The sequence below is a fragment of the Moschus berezovskii genome, chromosome 8 (genome assembly GCF_049115385.1).
Source record: "Moschus berezovskii isolate FMDL1 chromosome 8, NW_MosBer_1.0, whole genome shotgun sequence".
NCBI classification, from domain to species: Eukaryota; Metazoa; Chordata; class Mammalia; order Artiodactyla; family Moschidae; genus Moschus; species Moschus berezovskii.
In genome coordinates, this window is record NC_142467.1 from 99,967,961 (window position 1) to 99,990,212 (window position 22,252).

Genomic DNA, 22,252 nt, shown 5'->3' on the forward strand with positions numbered 1-22,252 from the left:
ATGCAAGTTTCCATCAACCTCTGTTGCCTCTCATAGCTTTATGAAAGGCCCCAGAAATTTTATTCTTTCAGCTCCAGTGACCTCCACCTTCTCTCCAGGACCTCCAGCATCTCCGACTTCCATCCCCAGCTCTACAGGTAGGAATCTAATCTTTGGATCTCATGAAACTTTGACTTCCATTCAATGACTGATGGATTCTTGCATGGTCTGGACCCTGATGCCCACACAGCCTCAGCCCATCCCACTGTCTCCTCTGCTCCCTAGTCCAGGTTCATTTCTGTTCCTGCAGGGCCCAAACATCCGTCCATCCTTACTGTTCTTGGAACTTACTGTTCTAGGATCTCAGCTGTGCTTGGTTGTTCCTTGTTCTCCAGATCTCATCTCAGCACGTTCTTGCTCAGACACCACCTCCTAGAAAATAGCTTTTCCCTAGCTGATCTCTATTCTCTTTCTATGAATAGTTCCTTTCTGGAAATTATTGCTATTCTGTTACCAAGAATGCGGAGAAAAGGGAACCCTTGTACACTGTTAGTGGGAATGTAAATTGATGTAGCCACCGAGCAAAACAGTTTGGAAGTTTCTCAAAAAACTAAAAGTAGAACCACTATATGATCCAGCAGTTTAACTCTTGGGTATATATAGCCAAAAAAAACAAAAACACTGATCTGAAAAGACACTGCACCCCCAGTGTTCAGAACAGCACTATCTATAATTGTCAAGTTATGAAGGCAACCTAAGTGTCCATCAACAGATGAATGAATAAAGATCTGACAACACACACACACACACACCATGGAATACTACTCCATCTTAAACAAGAATGAAATTTTGCCATTGGTTAGCAACCTGGATGGACTTGAAGGGCATTATGCTTAGTAAAATAAATCAAACAGAGAAAGACAAGTACTGTATGACATCACTTATATGTGGAATCTAAAAAAATACAACAAACTAGTTAATATAACAAAAAAGAAGCTGACTCACAGGTATAGAGAAGAAAGTAGTGGTTATCAGTGGGAGTTGGGGAAGGGCGATACAGAAGTGGGGAGGGGGAGATACAAATTATTGATTGTAAGGTAGATTCAAGGATATATTGTACAGCACAGGGAATGTAGCCAATATTTTGTAATAACTATAAATGGAAATAGTTGCAAATTTAAAAGTGTGTAAAAATTTTTATATCATTCAAAAATTTTTAAGAAATGTAGACTTGTCCATGAACTATATAAGATGCACTTTTTTTCAATTTTTATTAAGATATGTTGTGTTAGTTTCAGGTGTACAGCAAAGTTCTACATACATCTATATCGACTCTTTTTTTAGATTCTTTTCCCATATAGACCATGTAATGACCCATACATGTCATTACAGAGTGTTGAGTTCCCTGTGATATATAGTAGGTCCTTATTAGTGATTTATTTTATATATAGTAGTATATATATGTCAGTTTCAATCTCCCAGTTTATTCCTCCTCCCTCCTTCCCCCCTCTGGTAACCATAAGTTAGGATTAATAGAATATATAAAATGCACATTTTAAAGAGTTACTGCTGTTTCGATTTTCTTGACTTTTTTCAAGTATTTGTGGCCTAAAGCTTGAGCTCAAAAGGTCTTGGTAGTTCCTGTTCCAATCAAAATAGCCCATAACGTGTCAACCTTTTGGACACTCTGGGATAAGAGAGTTGAGGTTCCCTTTCAAATTGATGTCACACTTCTAAGACAAAGGCCCCTTCTCCTCTCCTCTTCTGGCTGACTGAGGAGTGGGAGGGTATCCCAGGGGGCTATCTCAGTCTGACTCAACTACTGTACAGTGATGACCAGAGAGATGCCACTAGTCCCTCCCCACCCCGCCTTGAACAGCTCAGACCTAAGACTGACGGGTCTCCTCTCTCTCTTTCTCCCTCTAGTTGCAGACGCGGGCCCAGCCCTGGTGCCATTCACCCTTAATTTCACCATCACCAACCTGTTCTATACCCCAGACATGGGGCACCAAGGATCCGAGAAGTTCAGGTTCACTGAGAAGGTTCTGAATCACCTGGTAAGAGCCCTTCACTCCCTGAGCTGGCGTGCCTCATCCTCACCCCAGCCAGCAGCTTGGATCCTGCCATTCACCTCCCTCTCACCTTGCCCTCAGCTTGGTCCTCTGCTCAAGAACACCAGTGTCGGCCCACTCTACTCTAACTGCAGACTGACCCTGCTCAGGTAAGGCAAGGCTCCCCCCTACACACACACACAACCTGAGGGCTGCACTGTTACAGGCCAGCTCACCTGGAGGGGAAGACCTGTGGTTTATGATGTGGTGGGGCAGCTGTTGTTTAGTCGCTCAGTCGTATCCGACTCTTTGAGACCCCATGGACCCACCAGGTCCCTCTGTTCATGCGAGTCTCCGGGCAAGAATACTGGAATGGGTTGCCATTTTCTCCTCCAGGGGATATTCGCAACCAAGGGATCGAATCTGCACCACCTCTGTCTCCTGCATTGGCAGGAGGATTCATTAAGAGAGAGACTGTTACCAACCAGGGTTCTTTTCTTTCTTAGTAGAAATTGACCAGATGCCAGACAGGAAATTCAGGCAAGGCTTTATTGGAGTTCCTGCTGAAGCAGTGGGGGAGTGAGAGCAAGCAACGGCTCCCTTGTTTGTTTGCTCCCTGAGGGGTGGAGCAAACTGGTCCCTTACATGGGGTGAGGATAGGGGTTCTTCCAGGGGTGAGGCCAGAGGGGTGACTTGGGTGGTCTGCCCACCGATTTGGTGGTGCTGTGTGCAAGGTGCATGCGTAATATTCTATTTATGCTCCCAAACCCCTGTTTATGTTAAGTGGCAGTTGGGATTTTTTTGTTTGTTTGTTCTCTTTGTATTTTGTTATCCATAATTTGCCCCAACAGCTGGGGCAGTGGTAAAGAATATGCCTGCCAATGTAGGAGATGCAGGAGACATGGGTTCAATCCCTGGGTCGAGAAGATCCCCTGAAGAAGGAAATGACAACCCACCCCAGTATTCTTGCCTGGGAAATCCCATGGACAGAGGTGCCTGGCGGGCTACAGTCCATGGGGTCACAAACAGACCCAACTGAGCAACTGAGCACATGCGCGATACACTCAGTTATTTTTAGCCCATTATATTTTCTTCCTATTTTATTGCTGGAGGAGACATTTGTCCAAGTGCAAGCCCTGCATCAAAGAGTCTTACATCCCAGGTCCCAGCCTATTTCAAGATGAAAAAAGTGTGTAACTCACCCACATCTCTGAATGCCCCTGTTCCTCTGTTCCTGCCATCCTAGGACTGAAAAGGATGGAGCAGCAACTGGAGTGGATGCCATCTGCACCTACCATCCTGACCCCACACGTCCTGGGCTGGACAGAGAAAAGCTGTACCGGGAGCTGAGTCAGCTGACTCATGGTGTCACCAGGATGGGCAACTACACTCTGGACAGTAACAGCCTCTATGTCAATGGTGAGTGTCCGTGTTGCAGCCAGGGTCTCCTACAGTCTCAATGTCTTGCTATACCAACAGTTCTCAACGTGGGAAGATTCTGCATCCCAGGGGATATTTGACAATGTCTGGAGACATTTTCAAGTCATCACTGGAGGGGCGCTAGTGACATCTAGTGGTTAGAGGCCAGAAGTGCTACTAAACATTTCTTGTTCAGTCGCCAAGTCGTGTCGGACTCTTTGCGACCCCATGGACTGCATGCCAGGCTTTCCTGTCCGTCACCATCTTCTGAAGTTTACCCAAGTTCATGTCCATTGAATCGGTGATGCCATCCAACCATTTAATTCTCTGTCACCTCTTCTCCTTCTGCCATCAATCTTTCCCAGCATCAGGGAAACATCCCACAATGCAAAAGGCACCCTCCTCACCATGAAGAACTGTCTAGACCCGTGGTCCTCAGCATTTTTGACACTTGGGACTGGTTTGGTGGAAGATGATTTTTCCACGAACCGGAGTGGAGGTGGAGGGGGGATGGTTTGGGAATGATTCAAGCACGTTACATTTATTGCGCACTTTATTTATATTAATTGTGATATGTAATGAAATATATACCTGAGCTTCCCAGGTAGCTCAGTGGTAAAGAAGCTGCCTGCCAATGCAGGAGATTTGAGTCTGATTCCTGGGTTGGGAAGGTCCCCTGGAGGAGGAAATGGCAACCCACTCCAGTATTCTTGCCTGGAAAATTCCGTGGACAGAGGAGCCAGGTGGGCTACAGTCCATGGGGTTGCAAAGAGTAGAACATGATGGAGCATGCATGCACACAACGCACCACAGCAACATTGGCAACAGTGCCCCACCAAGACTAATAACTGCAACCATAGCTAATTCTTACCAAAATTTCTTACGTGCCAGGAATTATGATAAGGACTTTATTTATGTGATCTCATATTAACTTTATCCCAAACTCTGTGACTTATTCCACTCATTTTTAGAGACATCCATCCTGCATTCAGGCAGGAAATCATTTGCCCCAGATAATCCACCCATAATGCAAGGGAGAGTCAAGACTCAAATGGAAGGTTAAGTCTAAATTCCAAGTTCTGAACCACAAGGCAACACTGTAGACCATCCAGTGCAAGCCTGTCAGGACAGGAAGAGAGGGGGTTTGATGATCTCTAGTCAACAATCCAACCTAATGCTTGATTAGTTATTTCCCTTCTAAGTCAGCTTGGAAATGTCCTTTATGTATGGTTCGGAATATATATTTTATTGGATTGACAATAGCACATCCTGTGTGGTATCTATAGAAGGTTTAACTCCAGGACTGGGACTAACTGAAAGCATATTAACAGTATGGAGATTGGTGAGTGACAGAGCTCTGTTTTATGTGATGCTGGGCAAGCCATGTGATCTCTCCAGGCTCTAAGGTCTCATCTTCAGAATGGACTAAACACACGTACCATACAGGATTATCCTGACAATCAGATGAGATGATCTAGCAACAATCCAGGTAAATCACAGAGCTCCCCTTAGTCCAGCCTTCACTCACGTCCCTCAGAATATCAAAGACATGCAATCCATGATGGAAAGAACATCATAAAAAACTCTCTTCTCGAATCACAGACTTAGAGAATGAACTTATGTTTGCCCGGGGCGGGGTCAGAGGATGGGTGAAAGGGACAGCTAGGGAGTTTATGATGGACATGTACACACTGCTGTATTTAAAATGGATAACCAACAGGGACCTACTGTATAGCACAGGGAACTCTGCTCAATGTTACGTAGCAGCCTAGATGGGAGGGGAGTTTGGGGGAGAATGGATACATGTATATGTATGGCTGAGTCCCTTCACTGCTTGCCTGAAACTATCATAACGTTGTTAATCCAATATACCCCAATACAAAATAAAAAGTTTAAAAAATAAAAAAATAAAATGCATCATCATTGAAAAAAAAAAATTCTCTTTTCCCCAGTTTCTTTCAGGCTCCAATCTTTATACCATTCATCTGACTTTTGAATCTATTCTCTTTCTCACTACCCAACCCCAGATCCAAATTTTCTCTATTTTGAACCACATGCATCCCCTTTCTTCCGTCTCATTGTACCTTTATCTCCACATACCACTCTCCCCACCTGGTGGCAGAGAAGGTGAAAGAGCAAGGACAAAACTGTCTTTAGAGGTTGAGTGTGGATAAGGCTCGGAACACACACTCAAGCATAAATTTGCCCCAATATCTCTGTAGTGTTTAGCACTATTTTCTGAGGCTTTCCCAATAAATAGAGCCAGATATTATTGTGTTTTAATTTTGGCAATAATTTCTACTGTACAACAAAATGAACCAGCCACGCATATTCATATATCCCTACCTTTATGAACTTCCTTCCCATTCAGTTCACCAAAGCACCTTGAGTAGAGTTCTCTGTGCTGTAAAGTAGGTTCTTATTAGTAGGTTCTTATAAATATCTTAATAGCTATTTTATGCATAGTATCAATAGTGTATACAGGTCAATCCCTATCTCCCAATTCCTCCCACTGTGTCTTTCCCCCTTGGTGTCCATACATTGGTTGGATGGCATTACTGACTTAATGGACGTGAGTTTGAGCAAACTCTGGGAGATAGTGAAGGACAGGATAGCCTAATGTGCTGCAGTCTGTGCGGCTGCAGAGAGTCAGACACAACTTAGTGACTGAACAACAACATCTATACGTTTATTTTCTGTATCCGTATACAGTAGAAGCTAACACAACATTGTAAAGCAACTATATTCCAATAAAAATTAATTTTAAAAACTTTGACAATAACAATAGTGATGATGTTCATTGTTATTTTCAAAGGACAAGGTACAGAAGGGCACAGAATAAGATGTAACCATTATTGTTCCCGTGGATCTCAGAAAATTTGTGAATTTCATTTCTAGGTCTGCCATCCAACTCCTTAACTCTAACCCATCCTAACAGTCCTTCTGTACTCTTTTCTCCCTTTCTGCAGGTTATAACCGTCAGTACTGGACGCCCACCACCAGCAGTGAGTATTTAAACTGTGCCTCTTCAATGCCCACTGGACCCTTATTCCCCAGAGCACATCTTTCAAGAAAGAAGTTCCCAATGCCTCCTCCCTAAATGCCCAGCTGTAGCCTCAGAGCAGCTCCTAACCTACCCAAGTTCTTGTTCTGACTTGAGATAGAAACACAGGGACTTCCCTCTTGGTCTAGTGGTTAAGACTTCTCCTCTCAGTGTATGGGGTGAGGGCTTGATCCTTGGTCGGGGAGCGTGCATGCTTGCTCAGTTGTGCCCAACTCTTTGTGACCCCACGGGCTATAGCCCACCAGGCTCCTCCGTCCATGGGATTCTCCAGGCAAGGATACTGGAGTGGGTGGCCATGCCCTTCTCCAGGGGATCTTCCCAACCCAAGGACTGAACCCGCATCTCCTGCGTTTCCGGCACTGGCAAGTGGATTCTTTATCACTGAGCCACCTGTAGAAGATCCCATATGCCTCATGACCAAAATACTAAAGCAGAATCAATATTGTAACAAATTCAATAAAGACTTAAAAAATGGTCCACATAAAAAAAAAATTTAAGATAGAAATCCAAATTCCAATGAAAAATTTCTGCTTCTACAATCTGTTCCAGATGGAACTCAATCATTTTCCCCATTTTTTTTCCTCAGCTCCAGTGACTTCCACATTGTCTCTGGAATCTTCCACACCTCTGTCCCCCATTCTCAGCTCTACAGGTAGGACCTGCTCTCTGGGACCTAGGAAACTTCCACTCTGCACTGTCTGGTCCCTGTTGGCCACCCAGCCTCATCATGTCCCACATTTTCTCTCACACTTTGTAAGCTTTGGCCACATCAGAGGCTTGTCTGTTCTTCTACTGTCCTAACCTCTGTCTTGCCTTTTTAGTAGCCCTTTCTGGAGATGAGGTATGCCTAGCAACTTATTTAACTTTCACATTTCAGCTTGATCATCACCTTCACTGAAAGACCTTCCAAAATCACTTAAATGAGACAGCATTTCTCCTGAATCCATACCTGGCACACGGGTTTTTCTCTATCATATCACCTTGAGTATTTCTTTCATGGAATTTACTCCAGTTTGCTTTATTCAGTCTTTGTGTATTTGCCACCCTGGAGCTTAGCATCTGATCAGCATTCACTTTATATTTATTGATTGGATGAATGTAGCAATCTGTATAGGTTCGAATTGGTGGATTTTATTTGAACATCCAGAAAATCGTTTAGGATCTTAGTCTTGAGTTGATTCTTGCTCCATATTCTCATCTGAGGGCTCCTGAATCTCCAGGTACCTGGTACAGGGACTTGGTTTATACCATAAAACCTGTCTTACCCAAGCCCTTAAGTTTTTTGTTTTGTTTTTTCTCACTGCCCTGGATCTTCATTGCTGCATGTGGGCTTTCTTGCATTGCAGTGCAATGGCTTCTGGTTGCAATGGCTCCTCTTGTTTCAGAGTAAAAGCTCTAGCTGCATGGGCTCAGTGGTTGTGGCACACAGGCTTAGTTGCTCCAAGGCATGTGGAATCTTCACAGATCAGGGATCGAATCTGTGTCCCCTACACTGACAGTTGGATTCTTAAACCAGGAAAGTCCCAAGATTTTTTTTTTTATTTGAGTCTTAGGGTCTTTATCATGCTTACATCATGGCCCAGGGTGAGCACTGTCGTTCAGTTGCTAAGTAAGTAGTGTCTGAGTCTTTGCAGCCCCATGGACTGCAGCACGCCAGGTTTCCCTGTCCTTCACCATCTCCCCGAGTTTACTCAAACTCATGTCCATTGAGTCAGTGATGCCTTCCAACCATCTCATCCTCTGTTGCCCGCTTCTCCTCCTGCCTTCAATCTTTCCCAGGATCAAGGTCTTTTCCAATGAGTCAGCACTTCTCATCAGGTGGGCAAAGTATTGGAGCTTCAGTTTCAGTATCAGTCCTTCCAATGAATATTTGGGACTGATTTCCTTTAGGATTGACTGTTTTGAGTCTCTGCAAACATCTCATTGCTGTCCAAGGGACTCTTAAGAGTCTTATCTAGCACCACAGTTTGAAAGCATCAATTCTTCAGTACTCAGCCTGGAGAATCCCAGGGAAGGGAGAGCCTGGTGGGCTTCCGTCTATGGGGTCACACAGAGTCGGACACAACTGAAGTGACTTAGCAGCAGCAGCAGCAGCCTTCTTTATGGTCCAACTCTCACATCTATGCATGACAAAACCATAGCTTTGACTATATGGGTCATGGTGGAGGGTAAACATCCTTAAACCTTAATCCCACCATGTGAATCCAGAGTTATGATATATAAGCTAGTGGTTCATAATCTGAATTCTGCCTTCAGGAATTCTGTGTTTTGCAAGTCAAGACACTGCAAACTTTTTACACGTTATAGGCAGGATGCATACTTTCCACTTCCTCACTTCTCCACCCTGATCAGCTTAACTGATTATATAAAATGTCTAAAATGTGACATGTGCTATAAATCAAGTCACTCCATGACTGAAGCTGCCATTTGTCTCTAGATGTATCCACAATTTGTTCTTCATCTTTGGTGTTCAATGGTTTGATCATGATGCATCTGAGCATGGCTTTCTTTGAGTTTCTCCTCTTTGGGATTTTATAAAATTTCCTGAATCTGAAAATGTATGTTTTAAAGAAGTTTGGGAAAGTTTCAGCCACCATGGCTTCAACTTTTTCACTTTGCTGTACAGCAGAAATTCACACAACATTGTAAATAACTGTACTTCAGCTTGAAACTATTGATTAAAAAATAAAATGCACTCTTCAATGATGGTTATTGACACTGAAGGAGGGGTAACTTTCATGGGGGGAACAGTCTTGACCATTCGGTAGTTGCACATTTTCTCCTGATAAAGTCAGAGACTATGGGAGGTCTCTGCCGCTGGGGATGGTCAAGTGACTTTGCTTCTCTTCCTCCCACAGAAATATCTAATAGCTGTTTATCTTTAGACACATCAGGCTGAAAACAGTTGAGGTTCTTTTTCCAGCTAAAATTATCCTTCGGGTATGAAGGCCCCTAGCCTTCTCTAAGTCTGGCGGGATGCAAGGGTGACACGGGTTGGATATTAAGCCTGCCTCACTGGATGCTGAGTCTAAGGTGACAACACTGGACCCACCGTTTACAGCCATCCCAGCCAGAGGTCATAATGAACCTCTCTCTCCCTTTCCGCTGCAGGCATGAGCCCTTCTCTGGTGCCTTTCACCCTCAACTTCACAATCACCAACTTGTACTACACAGAGGACATGAGTCCCTCAGGATCTGAGCTATTCAGCACCATGGAAAGGATCTTGAATCGCGTGGTGAGAACCCCTCCCAGTGCCTACCCATGTCCTGCCCAGACCCTTGAGCATCATATGCTCACTTCCGTTTCTTTCATCCCCAGCTCAAACCCTTGTTCCAGAATAGCAGTATTGGACTCCTGTATTCCGGCTGCCGACTGACCTTGCTCAGGTGAGAACGCCAGGGTAGACACCCAGGTAATGCGGGGAAGTGGGTGGGGTGGTGACCAAGACCTAGACCCTCAGATCTTGTGCCCACTATCCCAGGGACAGCTGACCACCAGCTCTACCCTGCCTCACACTGTGTTTCTGACCAGAAAATGCAAAATCCTCTTAGATTCTCCTTCCCAGGAGAGAAGGTAGAACTTTTCAGAAAGATGTTTCTTCTGGAACTCATCAAGGAAACAAATAATCACGTCAGCTTCACCACTAGAGAGCAGTAGTTTTCAACCAAGAGCGATTTCACTCCCAGGGGATATCTGGCAATATCTGGAGACATTTTAAAAATCATTTTACTTATTTATTTCTTTTTGGCTGTGCTGGGTCTTTGTTGTTTTGTGCAGGCTTTTCTCTAGTTGCAGTGAGTGGGGGCTACTCGCTAGTGGTGCTGCAAAGGCTTCTCCTTGAAGTGGCTTCTCTCGTTGCAGAGCACAGGCTCTAGTTGCAGCACTCATGCTCAGTAGTTAATGGCTCTTGGGCTCTAGAGCACAGGCTCAGCAGTTGTAGTCCACGGGTTTAGATGCCCTGCAATAGGTGAAATCTTTTCGAACAAGGGATCAAACCCATGTCCCTTGCATTGGCAGGCAGATTCCTATTCGCTGTGCCACCAGGGAAGTCCAAGACATTTTTTTGGTTGTCACAATTCAAGAGTGGAGGTTACTACTGAGGACATCTAGTGAATGAAGCCAGGGATGCTGCTAAATATGCTGCAATGCACAGGACAGTCTCCCAAGGCAAAGAATTACCTGACCTGAAATGTTCATGGTGCCAAGGTTAAGAAAGCTTGCTGTAGAGGGTGCATCATTATATCTATGCATGCAATAAATTATTCACAATCTTTTTTAATAATTTTATTTATTTATTTTTGGCTATGCTGGATCTTTGTTGCTGTGTATGGGCTTTCTCTGGTTGTGGCAAGTGGGGGCTACTCTCTAGAGCACAGGCTCAGTAGTTGTGGCGCACAGACTTAGTTGCTTCACGGCATGTGGAATCTTACTGTATCAGGGATCAAACGAACCTTGTCTCCTGCATTAACAGGCAGATTCCTTACCCCAAGCCACCAGGGAAGCCCAACAATCTCTTACATATTCAAGTACTGAGAGTAAATTCAGCATGTGAAAAACCCCATGTGTATACTCAGGGTACCCTACTCCCTTGTGTGACATCTCCCAGTCACTGACCTTTTCTCAGAGAATGGAATGCCCCCAGCTCCAAAGATAGTCATTCTTGCCCTCCAGACATGATTCTAGGTCTTCCCATTTCCACTGATTCCACTGATCCACTGAGATGTTTTTGGCTCTGCGATACCATCCCCCATCCCACCTCCACCCTAGACTGGCAGCTTGACCGCACTGTTTTGTTATTGTTTTGTTTTGTTTTCAAAAAACTCAGTCTCTCTCATCACAGGTTCCATTCACCAAGAACACTGGCCCTATTAATTTGTAGCAAACTTGGCTGCCTTTTATTGAGCTAAGTGCTAAGTACTGTGAGGTCTATACTATTACCTCATTTAATGAATGAAAAATTTGAGCCACAGAGAGGTTGAGAGACTTAGCCAAAGTCACTCAGCAGCTGAGTGGCAAGGCTGGAATTTAAGGAATTTGACACTGCCCTTTTTAACCTTGTTGAACCCTCAGGTTCCTTCCTTCCAATCCCCTCTGTCCTGCTTTTGTTGTTACGGTGTGTGATGCCTTGTTATGAGTGTCAGTTTAGCACAAATATCAGTATTTCTAGATGCCACAGTTCAGGGACCTTGGCTGGCATAGTCATTTCCAATTCTCCCCCAACACCAAAACCATTCCAGTTTTCCCTTCCCAGTTCCTTCCCTCAGTGAGGCTTTTCAGAGCCCTTTTCCGGAATTCCCACCTCCTTATGCCTGTGTCCTACCGTACCCAGGCCTGAAAAAAACAGAAGAGCCACTGGAGTTGATGCTGTCTGTACTCACCGACCTGACCCCATGGGCCTTAAACTAGACCGAGAGAGGCTGTACCAGGAACTGAGCCATGAGACTCATGGTGTCACCCAGCTGGGATCCTTCACTTTGGACAAGGACAGCCTCTATGTCAATGGTGAGCATCTTTTGTTTTTTTAGAAGACAAACCAATGTAATATTCCATCTAAATAATGTTAACATATTTTAAAGGTTTTTTGTTTTAATGCATATCAGCTATTTCCAACAGTGTTATCTTTCTTAGGTTGTTATTGTTATTTTAGTTGCTAAGTTGTGTCAGACTCTTTGCAACCCCATGGACTATATGTAACCCGCCAGGCTCCTCTGGCCATAGGATTTTCCAGGCAAGAATATTGGAGTGGGTTTCCATTTCCTTCTCCAGGGATCGAACCCCCATCTCCTGCATTGGCAGGCAGATTCTTTAGGAAGCCCTTCTTAGGTTTTTATGAGTAGTTCTAAGTGGGCTTCCCTGGTAGCTCAGCTGGTAAAGAATCTTCCTGCAATGCAGGAGACCCTGGTTCAATTCCTAGGTCAGGAAGATCAACTGGAGAGGACCCACTCCAGTATTCTTGGGCTTCCCTGGTTTTTCAGCAGGTAAAGAATCCACCTGCAATATGGGAGCCCTGGGTTCGATCCCTGGGTTGGGAAGATCCCCTGGAGAAGGGAAAGGCTAGCCCTTCCAGTATTCTGGCCTGGAGAATTCCATTGACTGTATAGTCCATCGGGTCGAAAAGAGTCAGACACAACTGAGTGGTAAAGGATGGTGTGAAAGAAGGAACGGAACTCCACAGATTGGGATAAAATCAGGCTTGTGACTTAGGATAATTTATTTAATCCCTCTAAACCTCAGTTTCTTTGTCAGTAAAACTGGGATAAAAGTTTCATATAGAGGGATTAAACTTTGTACAAGAAAATTTCCAGTTGAACACTTACGCAAAAAAAAGGGGGAGGATGGATAAATTAGGAGTCTGGAGTTAACATACACATACTACTATATGAAAAATAGAAAGTCAACAAGGACCCACTGTACAGCCCAGCGAACTCCACTCAATACTCTGTAATGACCCACATGGGACAAGAATCTAAAAAAGAGTGGATATATGTGTGTGTGTGTGTATAACTGAATCACCCCCACTGCACACCCAAAACCAACACAACATTGCAAATCAACTACACTTATATGGGTTTCCCTGGTGGCTCAGCTGGTAAAGAATCTGTCTGCAAAATGAGAGACCTGGGTTTGATTCCTGGGTTGGGAAGATCCCCTGGAGAAGGGAAAGTCTACCCCTTCCAGTATTCTGGCCTGGAGAATTCCATGGACTGTATAGTCCATGTGGTCACAAAGAGTCGGACTTGACTGAGCGACTTCACATTTTCACACCAATATAAAATAAAAATTTTAAAATACCTTATACATATACATAGATCACTTATGGATTGACTTTGCATTCTAACTGTATGTCATGTGTCCTGCCATTTAGTGATCAAAACTCTAGAAAGAATCATTTTCTCCATCTTAAACATAATAGAGGAGAGACACTCATCAAATGCTTTCACTGTCAGAGATGAGCAAAATCTGAATGTCCTTTTTGTTAGCACACATTGAAGCTGATACTCTGCCCTCCCAGAAGGGATGGGATTCTCCAGTTTGCCACAGGACCCATCCTGTGTATCATTTCCCACTTGAGCAATCTCTCTTGATGGCTCAAGAAAGCCCATGGGCTCTTCCATTTGCATTCCTGCATTCCAGGACTTTGATTTATAAGCTTGTCTGAGGCACAGAGCTTTTCTCCAGAAGATGAAAGAGACTTGGAACTTCCTTGATGACCCAGTGGCTGCAACTCTGCATTCCCAATGCAAAGGTCCCAGGTCTGATACCTGGTTAGGTAACTTCCCTGGTGGCTCAGATGCTAAAGAAACTGCCTGCAGTGCAGGAGACCCAGCTTCCATCTCTGGGTTGGTAAGATCCCCTGGAGAAGGGAATGGCAACCCACTCCAGTATTCTTTCCTGGAGAATCCCATGGACAGAGGAACCTGGCTGGCTACAGTCCATGGGAATTGCAAAGAGTTGGACACAACAGAGCAACTAACACTGCTCCTAACAGGGAACTTCATCCCACACGCTACAACCAAGACCTGGTGCATCCAAATAAATAAATTTAAAAAAAAAGAAGATGATGATGCTGAAAGATACTATCAACCTGCCTGTAGCCAGTGGGGACCCAAGAGGCTGGCCATTCATCTTCCCCCAGTAATATCTCAAAATCTCCTCTAGAAAAGCACAAATTTAGAGCCCATGTTCTAGAAATGTCAGTGTATGTATCTTCCCCAATAAATTGCAAGGGCTCCCCTTGTGGCTTAGCAGTAAAGAATCCACCTGCCAAGGCAGGAGACGCAGGTTTCACTATCGGGAAGATCCCCTGGAGCAAAAAATGGCAACTCACTCTCATATTCTAGCCTGGGAAATCCCATGGACAGAGGAGCTTGGCAGACTTCAGTCCATGGGGTTGCAAAGAGTTGGACATGACTTAGTGGCTAAACAACAACAGTAAATTGTGAACCCATGAAGACATATACTGGGTCTTTGATTTCTCAGTCTGGTGGACTATAGTCCATGGGGTCACAAGCCTTTTAAGAGCAAGATACAGTTGTTCCTCCATCATAACTGCTGCTTTGCAACTTGAAGTCTCAGTTGAGGGTGGGGTGTGTTGGTCCTTGAGCTCTATCTTGGCCATCTCTTTCCTGCTTACATCCCAATCCTGTCTCCATTTCTCATTGCAGGTTACACCCAACGGACCTCAGCCTCCACCCCCAGTGGTGAGTACTCAAGACCTTAATAACCGTGTGCTCCAGGCCCCTGGTGGACAGACACTGATCCCCTCCTTCCAGAGCCTCAGGGAGCAGAGATATGGGAGGACCTGGGTGTCTCATCCAATGCCCGCTACATACAGTGGCTCCAGTTGGACCAGAAAGATGCACATGGTGGCATCCATGCCCCGTTTGGAATCCCTATTCTCACTCCAGACCATTTCTCCTCAGCTGCTGGGACCTCCCCACCCTTCCCAGGGACCTCCATGGTGCCAACCCACTTCCCCAGCTCCACAGGTAGGTGAATTCTTTCTCCAGATCTTTGTGTGTGCTTAGTCACTCAGTCATGTCTGACTGTTTTGCGACCCCATGGACTGTAGACCGCCAGGCTCCTCTGTCCATGAGATGCTCCAGGCAAGAAGACTGGAGTGGGTGACTGTGCCCTCCTCCAGGGATTTTCCCACCCCAGGGATCGAACCCAGGTCTCCCGCATTGCAGGTGAATTCCTTACCGTCTGAGCCACCAGGGAAGCCCCCAGATCCTTCTAGGAAGTCTCAAAGCTAGGACCCATGGGTTTCAGAGAAAAGCTTCAATGAAACAATGAGCACTACCATGGGCTGCCCGTGCACTGCTCTAAATTCCTCAAGGGCGTGGAATATGAATTCTTCATCCATCCAGCTCTGACGCCCATGGGTAATTTACTTATCCTCTCGGTGCCTCAGTTTCCTCACCTGCCAAGTAAGAATAATAGTACTTGGTAGTCGTTGTGAAAATGAAATGAAAATGTGAGTAAATCAACTATATGCCAATTAAAAATTAATTTAAAAAGAAAGAAAATGTGCATAAAACACCTACCACAAGGAGTACCAAGGATTTTAGTGTGACAAATATTTATTGCATATGTGTTCTGTGCTAGGCAGAGAGAATAAGATTTTAGTCTCCTGCTCCCCCGACTAAGGGCTTCCCTTGTGACTCGGACAGTAAAGAATCTGCCTGCAATGCAGGAAACCTGGGTTTGATCCCGGGGTCAGGAGCCTCCCCTGGAGAAGGAAATGGCTACCCACTCTACTATTCTTGCCTGGAGAATCCCAAGGACAGAGGAGCCTGGCGGACTACAGTCCATGGGGTCTCAAGCAGTCAGACACGACAAACAACAATTTTTCCCACTCAAACCCTTGGCAACTACTAATCTGTTTTCCATCTCTATAGTTTTGTTATTTCGAGAATGTTATATAAGTACATGTAACCTTTGAAAATTGGCTCCTTTCATTCAGCATAATGTCCTTGAAATGTGCTGACTCTTTTAACAGTCACTTAACCTTCATAATTTCTCTACAATGCATAATTCTCCCCATTTTACAGATAAAGAAATGGAGATAGGCAGACAAGTTAAGTAACATGCCCCTGGTCACATGACTGGTAAGGGGCTGAAAGAATTTACTATGGAACCAATGGAATTTACTATTTAGATTTTTTTTTATTTACAATTTTTAAGTGTTTATTCACAATGTTGTACAGTCATCACCACCATACATTTACAGAAAATTTGCAGCATCCCAAACAGAAACTCCAAACCCATTAAACATTAAATCCCCTTAACCTCCATGCCCAGCCCTGGTAACCTCTATTCTCTCTTCTGCCTCTGTGAGTTTACCTAATCTAGGTAACTTTATGTGAGGGGAATCTACAGTATTTGTCTTTTCATGTTTGATTTATTTCACTTAGCATAATGTTTTTAAGATTCATCCATGCTGTACAAGTATTAGAAGTTCATTCCTTTTATCAGTTCAGTTCAGTTCAGTTGTGTCCGACTCTGCAACTCCATGGACTGTAGCATGCCAGGCTTCCCTGTCCATCACCAACTCCCAGAGCTTGCTCAAACTCATGTCCATTGAGTTGGTGATGCCATCCAGCCATCTCATTCTCTGTCATCCCCTTATCCTCCTGTCTTCAATCTTTCCCAGCATCAGGGTCTTTTCCAATGAGTCAGTTCTTCGCATCAGATGGCCAAAGTATTGGAGCTTCAGCTTCAGTATCAGTCCTTCCAATGAATATTCAGGACTGATTTCCTTTAGGATGGACTGATTGGATCTCCTTTCAGTCCAAGGAACTCTCAAGTCTTCTCCAACACCACAGCTCAAAATCATCAGTTCTTCAGTGCCCAGCTTTCTTTATAGTCCAACTCACATCCATACATGACCACTGGAAAAACTATAGCTTTGACTAGACAGACCTTTGTTGGCAAAGTACTGTCTCTGCTTTTTAATATGCTGTCTAGGTTGGTCATATCTTTCCTTCCAAGGAGCAAGCGTCTTTTAATTTCATGGCTGCAGTCAGCATCTGCAGTGATTTTGAAGCCCAAAAAATAAAGTCTGTCACTGTTTCCATTGTTTCCCCATTTATTTGCTATGAAGTGATGGGACTGGATGCCATGATCTTAGTTTTCTGAATGTTGAGTTTTAAACCGGTTTTTTTCATTCTCCTCTTTCACTTTCGGGCTCTTTAGTTCTTAGCTTTCTTCCATAGGGTGGTGTCATCTGCGTATCTGAGGTTATTGATATTTCTCCCAGCAGTCTTGATTCCAGCTTGTGCTTCATACAGCCCAGCATTTCACATGATATACTCTGCGTATAAGTTAAATAAACAGGGTGACAATATACACCCTTGATGTACTCCTTTTCCTATTTGGAGCCAGTCTGTTGTTCCATGTCCTGTTCTAACTGTTGCTTCTTGACCTGCATACAGATTTCTCAGGAGGCAGGTAAGGTGGTCTGGTATTCGCATCTCTTTCAGAATTTTCCACAGCTTGTTGTGATCTACACAGTCAAAGGCTTTGGCATAGTCAATAAAGCAGAAGTATATGTTTTTCTGGAACTCTCTTGCTTTTTTGATGACCCAACAGATGTTGACAATTTGATCTCTGGTTCCTCTGCCTTTTCTAAAACCTGCTTGAACATCTGGAAGTTCACAGTTCACATACTGCTGAAGCCTGGCTTGGAGAATTTTGAGCATTACTTTGCTAGCATGTGAGATGAGTGCAACTGTGCGGTAGTTTGAGCATTCTTTGGCATTGTCTTTCTTTGGGACTGGATAACAGCATCATCTTTTAAGATTTGAAATAGCTCAACTGGAATTCCATCACCTCCACTAGCTTTGTTCATAGTGATTCTTCCTAAGGCCCACTTGCCTTCGTGTTCCAGGATGTCTGGTTCTAGGTGGTTCTGGTTCTAGATACCATCGTGGTTATCTGGGTCATGATGATCTTTTTTGTATAGTTCTTCTGTGTATTCTTGCCACCTCTTCTTAATATCTTCTGCTTCTGTTAGGCCCATACCATTTCTGTCCTTTATTGTGCCCATCTTTGCATGAAATGTTCTCTTGGTATCTCTAATTTTCTTGAAGAGATCTCCAGTGTTTCCCATTCTATTGTTTCCCTCTATCTCTTTGCATTGATCACTGAGGAAGGCTTTCTTATCTCTCCTTGCTATTCTTTGGAGCTTTGCATTCAAATGGGTTTATCTTTCCTTTTCTCCTTTGCCTTTGGCTTTTCTTCTTTCCTCAGCTATTTGTAAGGCCTTCTCAGAAAACCATTTTGCCTTTTTGCATTTCTTTTTCTTGGGGATGGTCTTGATCACTGCCTCCTGTACTATGTCATGAACCTCCATCCATAGTTCTTCAGGCACTCTGTCTATCAGATCTAATCCCTTGAATCTATTTGTCACTTCCACTGTATAATTGTAAGGGATCTGATTTAGGTCATACCTGAATGGTCTAATGGTTTTTCCCTACTTTCTTCAATTTAAGTCTGAATTTGGCAATAAGGAGTTCATGATCTGAGCCACAGTCAGCTCCTGGTCTTATTTTTGCTGACTGTATAGAGCTTCTCCATCTTTGGCTTTAAAGGATATAATCAATCTGATTTCGGTATTGATCATCTAGTGATGTCCGTGTGTAGAGTCATCTCTTGTCTTGTTGGAAGAGGGTGTTTGCTATGACCAGTGCGTTCTCTTGACAAAGCTGTTAGCCTTTGCCCTGCTTCATTTTGTACTTCAAGGCCAAATTTGCCTGTTACTCCAGGTATCTTTTGACTTCCTAAATTCCTTTTATAGAGAATACTATTCCATTGTATATATCACATTTTCTTTATCCATTCATCTATTAATGGATACTTAGGTTTCTTCCACTTTTTGGCTACTGTGAATGCTCCTGCTGTGAACATTTGTTTTCAAGTCTCCAAGTCCCTGTTTTCAATTCTTTGGGTGTACATACCTAGGAGTGAATTAACTTTATGAGGAACCACCAAACTGTTCTCTATAGCAACTCCACCAGCGTTTCCACCAACAATGCATGAAGATTCCATTTCTCCATATCCTCACCAACAGTATCTTTTTTTTACATGGCATGGCTTGCAGAATCTTAGTTCCCTCACCAAGAATTGAACCTGGGCCCTCAGCAGTGAAAGACTAGGTGGAGTCCTAACCACTGACTGCCAGGGAATTCCCAACACTTCTTTTTTCTTTTCCTTTCTTTTTTAAGAAAATAATAGCCATCCTAATGAATTTGCACCCTACTGCATTTAACAGCATTTTGCTTTACTCCTTATTTAGCCTTCTGTCTCTGGTCCTATGGTGGCCTGCCAGCTAGGAATCTTTTCTTCCTCATATCTGGGCCCTCCATTTCTGTCCCTGGAAGTTATCTTAGCGCTCAGCCCAGGTCTGACTCAGGAGTGGTCTTTTTCTTTCCTCTGATGCAGCACGAGTCCCTCTTCTGATGTCTTTCACCCTCAACTTCACCATCACCAACCTAGCCTTCGAGGAGGACATGCAGCGCCCCAGTTCCTGGAAATTCAATGCCACCGAGTTGATCCTGCAGGGTCTGGTGAGTGCCCCGCCCATCAGTGCCAGCCTCACCCACTAACACTAGTCCCACCCACTTTGCCCCAGCCCCGCCCACTGGTGCCAGTCCCACCCACCCGACCTATTAGTCCACCTATGTCCCAGCTCCTCCTGGCCTCTCTCAGTGGTTCCTTCTCAACTCCCCTCTCCTTTTTAATAGCTCAAACACATGTTCAAGAATAGCAGCAGTCTGGGATCCCTCTATTTGGGCTGCAGACTAGCCTTGCTCAGGTAAGACCCTCCCCAACAACACAGCCAACAGGTTAATGGGACCATAATCTACCAGCTCCCTGACTTCACTCACGCTTAGAATGACTACTGTTCATGGATACTAAGTATTAACAACAACAATAATACCAGCAACTAACAAGTGCTAAGACCCAAGGCAGTGTGCTGTTACTTTATATTTAATCATAAGTCTTCTGCACAGACTCAGGAAGCAAGAACAAAAGGAGAAACTGAGGCTCAGGGAGATTAAGTAATTTGTGAAGGTCACACAGAACAACCCCAGCATTTCAGGTTCTAAAGCCAAACTCCTAGCCCTTAAATAGCACTGCCTCCACTGCCTTCATTACATCCTTGCAAGGTGTGTGCTCAGTCCCTCAGTTGTCTCTGACTCTTTGTGACCCCATGGACTATAGCCTGCCAGGCTCCTCTGTCCACGGGACTCTCCAGGCAGGAACACTGGAGTGGGTTAACATGTCCTTCTCCAGGGAATAATTACGTATAGGAATGTGATATTAAGATTTATACAGTTTTCACACAACTGTAGGATACAAATTCTATTCACATTCCCATAGACTATGTACTGGGAGACACTGGAACATATCCAGGGGCATAAAACAAGGTGCAAAAATTTCATAGCCTGAAGGTATTGAAATCATACAGAGTCTGTTCTCTTATCACTGTGGAATTGTGTTAGAAATCAATATCAAAAGATATTTGAAAATAACCCAAATATTTTCAAGTGCAATGTGACATTTACCAAGAGAGATCTTTGACTTAGCCATTGAAAGTCTCAGTAAAATTAGAAGACTGAAAAAACACAGAGGGTGATCCCAGCAGCTTTCTTGTTAGTTCAGGCTTCTGAGGTTTCTGCCTTAGGGGTGGCAAAGAGAGGGCGGGCAAGATGGACAGATGGAGAGCTAGTTGGACCAACCATATGGAGGTTTTTACACAGGCCTGAGAAGGATGGCGCAGCCACTAGAGTGGATGCCATCTGCATGCATCGCCCTGACCCCAATGGCCCTGGATTGGACAGAGAGCAGCTGTACTGGGAGTTGAGCCACCTGACCCATGGCATCACCCTTCTGGGCCCCTACACCCTGGACAGGGACAGTCTCTACGTCAATGGTAAGCAGCTCAAACTTGAGATCACGCTCCTTGTCTTGCCCTTAGAGGCTTGGCTGTGTGCTCTGGGTGTGTTGATTCAGATCTTGGCTTCATGATCTATATAAAAGGAAATATATTTATCTATTGCCTATGCTGGGTCATCTTTGCTGTGTGGGCTTTCTTGAGTTGAGTTGAGCGGGGGCTACTCTCTAGTTGAGGCTTCTCATTGCAGTGGCTTCTCTTGTTGTGAAGAAGGGCACACAGGCTTCAGTAGTTGCAGCACTTGAGCTCAATAGTTGTGGCTCTCAGGCTTTAGAGCACAGGCTCATTAGCTGTGGTGCACAGGTTTAGTTGCTCCAAAACATGAGGGATCTCCTCAGACCAAGGATCGAACCCATGTCCCCTGCACTAGCAGGTGGATTCTGTATCACTGAGACACCAGGGAAGCCCCTCATGGTTTCTTTTTAATCTTGAACTGACTCCACCCTCAAGGCCTTCTCTCCTGATGAGAGGATGCTGATGGGGAATCCTTGATGGCCTCTACCCACTGAAACGCCTGTTATTGCACCAGAGTATCCTTGACGCATAGCGGGTCCCCACATCTCCCTTGACCCTGTCGCACTAACTGCTCCTCCCCGCCTTTCACCACACCATGAGCTATGCTCAGGACCTCCTCCTGGTTCCTCGTGGGGCTCACTGCAGACTGTGCCCTGGGTTCAGGACACACATTTCAGATCACCTGTCTTCCTATCGGGTATGGGGAGTGTTTGAGCTTGTCTCAAACTAGCCTGCACTTTTGGTTTGTTCCCTCGTTCACAGCATTTCTGGAGATACATTGAAGGATCAGACACTCAGAGAGGGTGAGGGGGAGAGATGGCAGAGGGATAGACAACAGATGACCTGATTCAGAGAATCTTCCCTGGGACTGTCCTGCTGATCCAATGGTTAAGACTTCACCTTCCAATGCAGGGGGTGAGGGTTCCACCCCTGGTCAGGGAGCTAAAATCCTGCATGCCTTGTGGCCAAAAAGCCAAAACATAAGACAGAAAAAATATTGTAACAAATTCAAAAAAGACTTTAAAAATGGTCCACATTAAAAATAATCTATTAAAAAGTCTTCTCTCTGTTTTCATTGCATTCTCTAAGGTTTGTCTATACGGTCTGAACTTTGAGGGTGCACCATGAACACTGCTTAAATAAATCGCTGTTATAGTGACTCGGTCACTAAGTCATGTCCACCTTTTTCGCAACCCCATGGACTGTAGCCTTCCAGGCTTCTCTATCCCTGGGATTTCCCAAGCAAGATTACTGGAATGGGT

The 22,252-nt window shown here is 44.4% G+C and overlaps 1 protein-coding gene across 1 annotated transcript in view; it reads left to right on the top strand.

The window, feature by feature from the left end:
• MUC16 (mucin 16, cell surface associated) overlaps positions 1 to 22,252 on the top strand; it is a 122,554-nt gene that overhangs the window by 56,893 nt on the left and 43,409 nt on the right. Inside the window, exons 12-25 of the mRNA XM_088839034.1 lie at positions 72 to 137; positions 1,906 to 2,036; positions 2,133 to 2,200; positions 3,277 to 3,449; positions 6,419 to 6,454; positions 7,100 to 7,165; positions 9,625 to 9,749; positions 9,833 to 9,900; positions 11,844 to 12,016; positions 14,680 to 14,715; positions 14,938 to 15,003; positions 19,460 to 19,584; positions 19,762 to 19,832; positions 20,782 to 20,954. Of these exons, the coding sequence (XP_088695160.1) occupies positions 72 to 137; positions 1,906 to 2,036; positions 2,133 to 2,200; positions 3,277 to 3,449; positions 6,419 to 6,454; positions 7,100 to 7,165; positions 9,625 to 9,749; positions 9,833 to 9,900; positions 11,844 to 12,016; positions 14,680 to 14,715; positions 14,938 to 15,003; positions 19,460 to 19,584; positions 19,762 to 19,832; positions 20,782 to 20,954 (1,377 nt within the window). The remainder of the gene's footprint in view (positions 1 to 71; positions 138 to 1,905; positions 2,037 to 2,132; positions 2,201 to 3,276; positions 3,450 to 6,418; positions 6,455 to 7,099; positions 7,166 to 9,624; positions 9,750 to 9,832; positions 9,901 to 11,843; positions 12,017 to 14,679; positions 14,716 to 14,937; positions 15,004 to 19,459; positions 19,585 to 19,761; positions 19,833 to 20,781; positions 20,955 to 22,252) is intronic.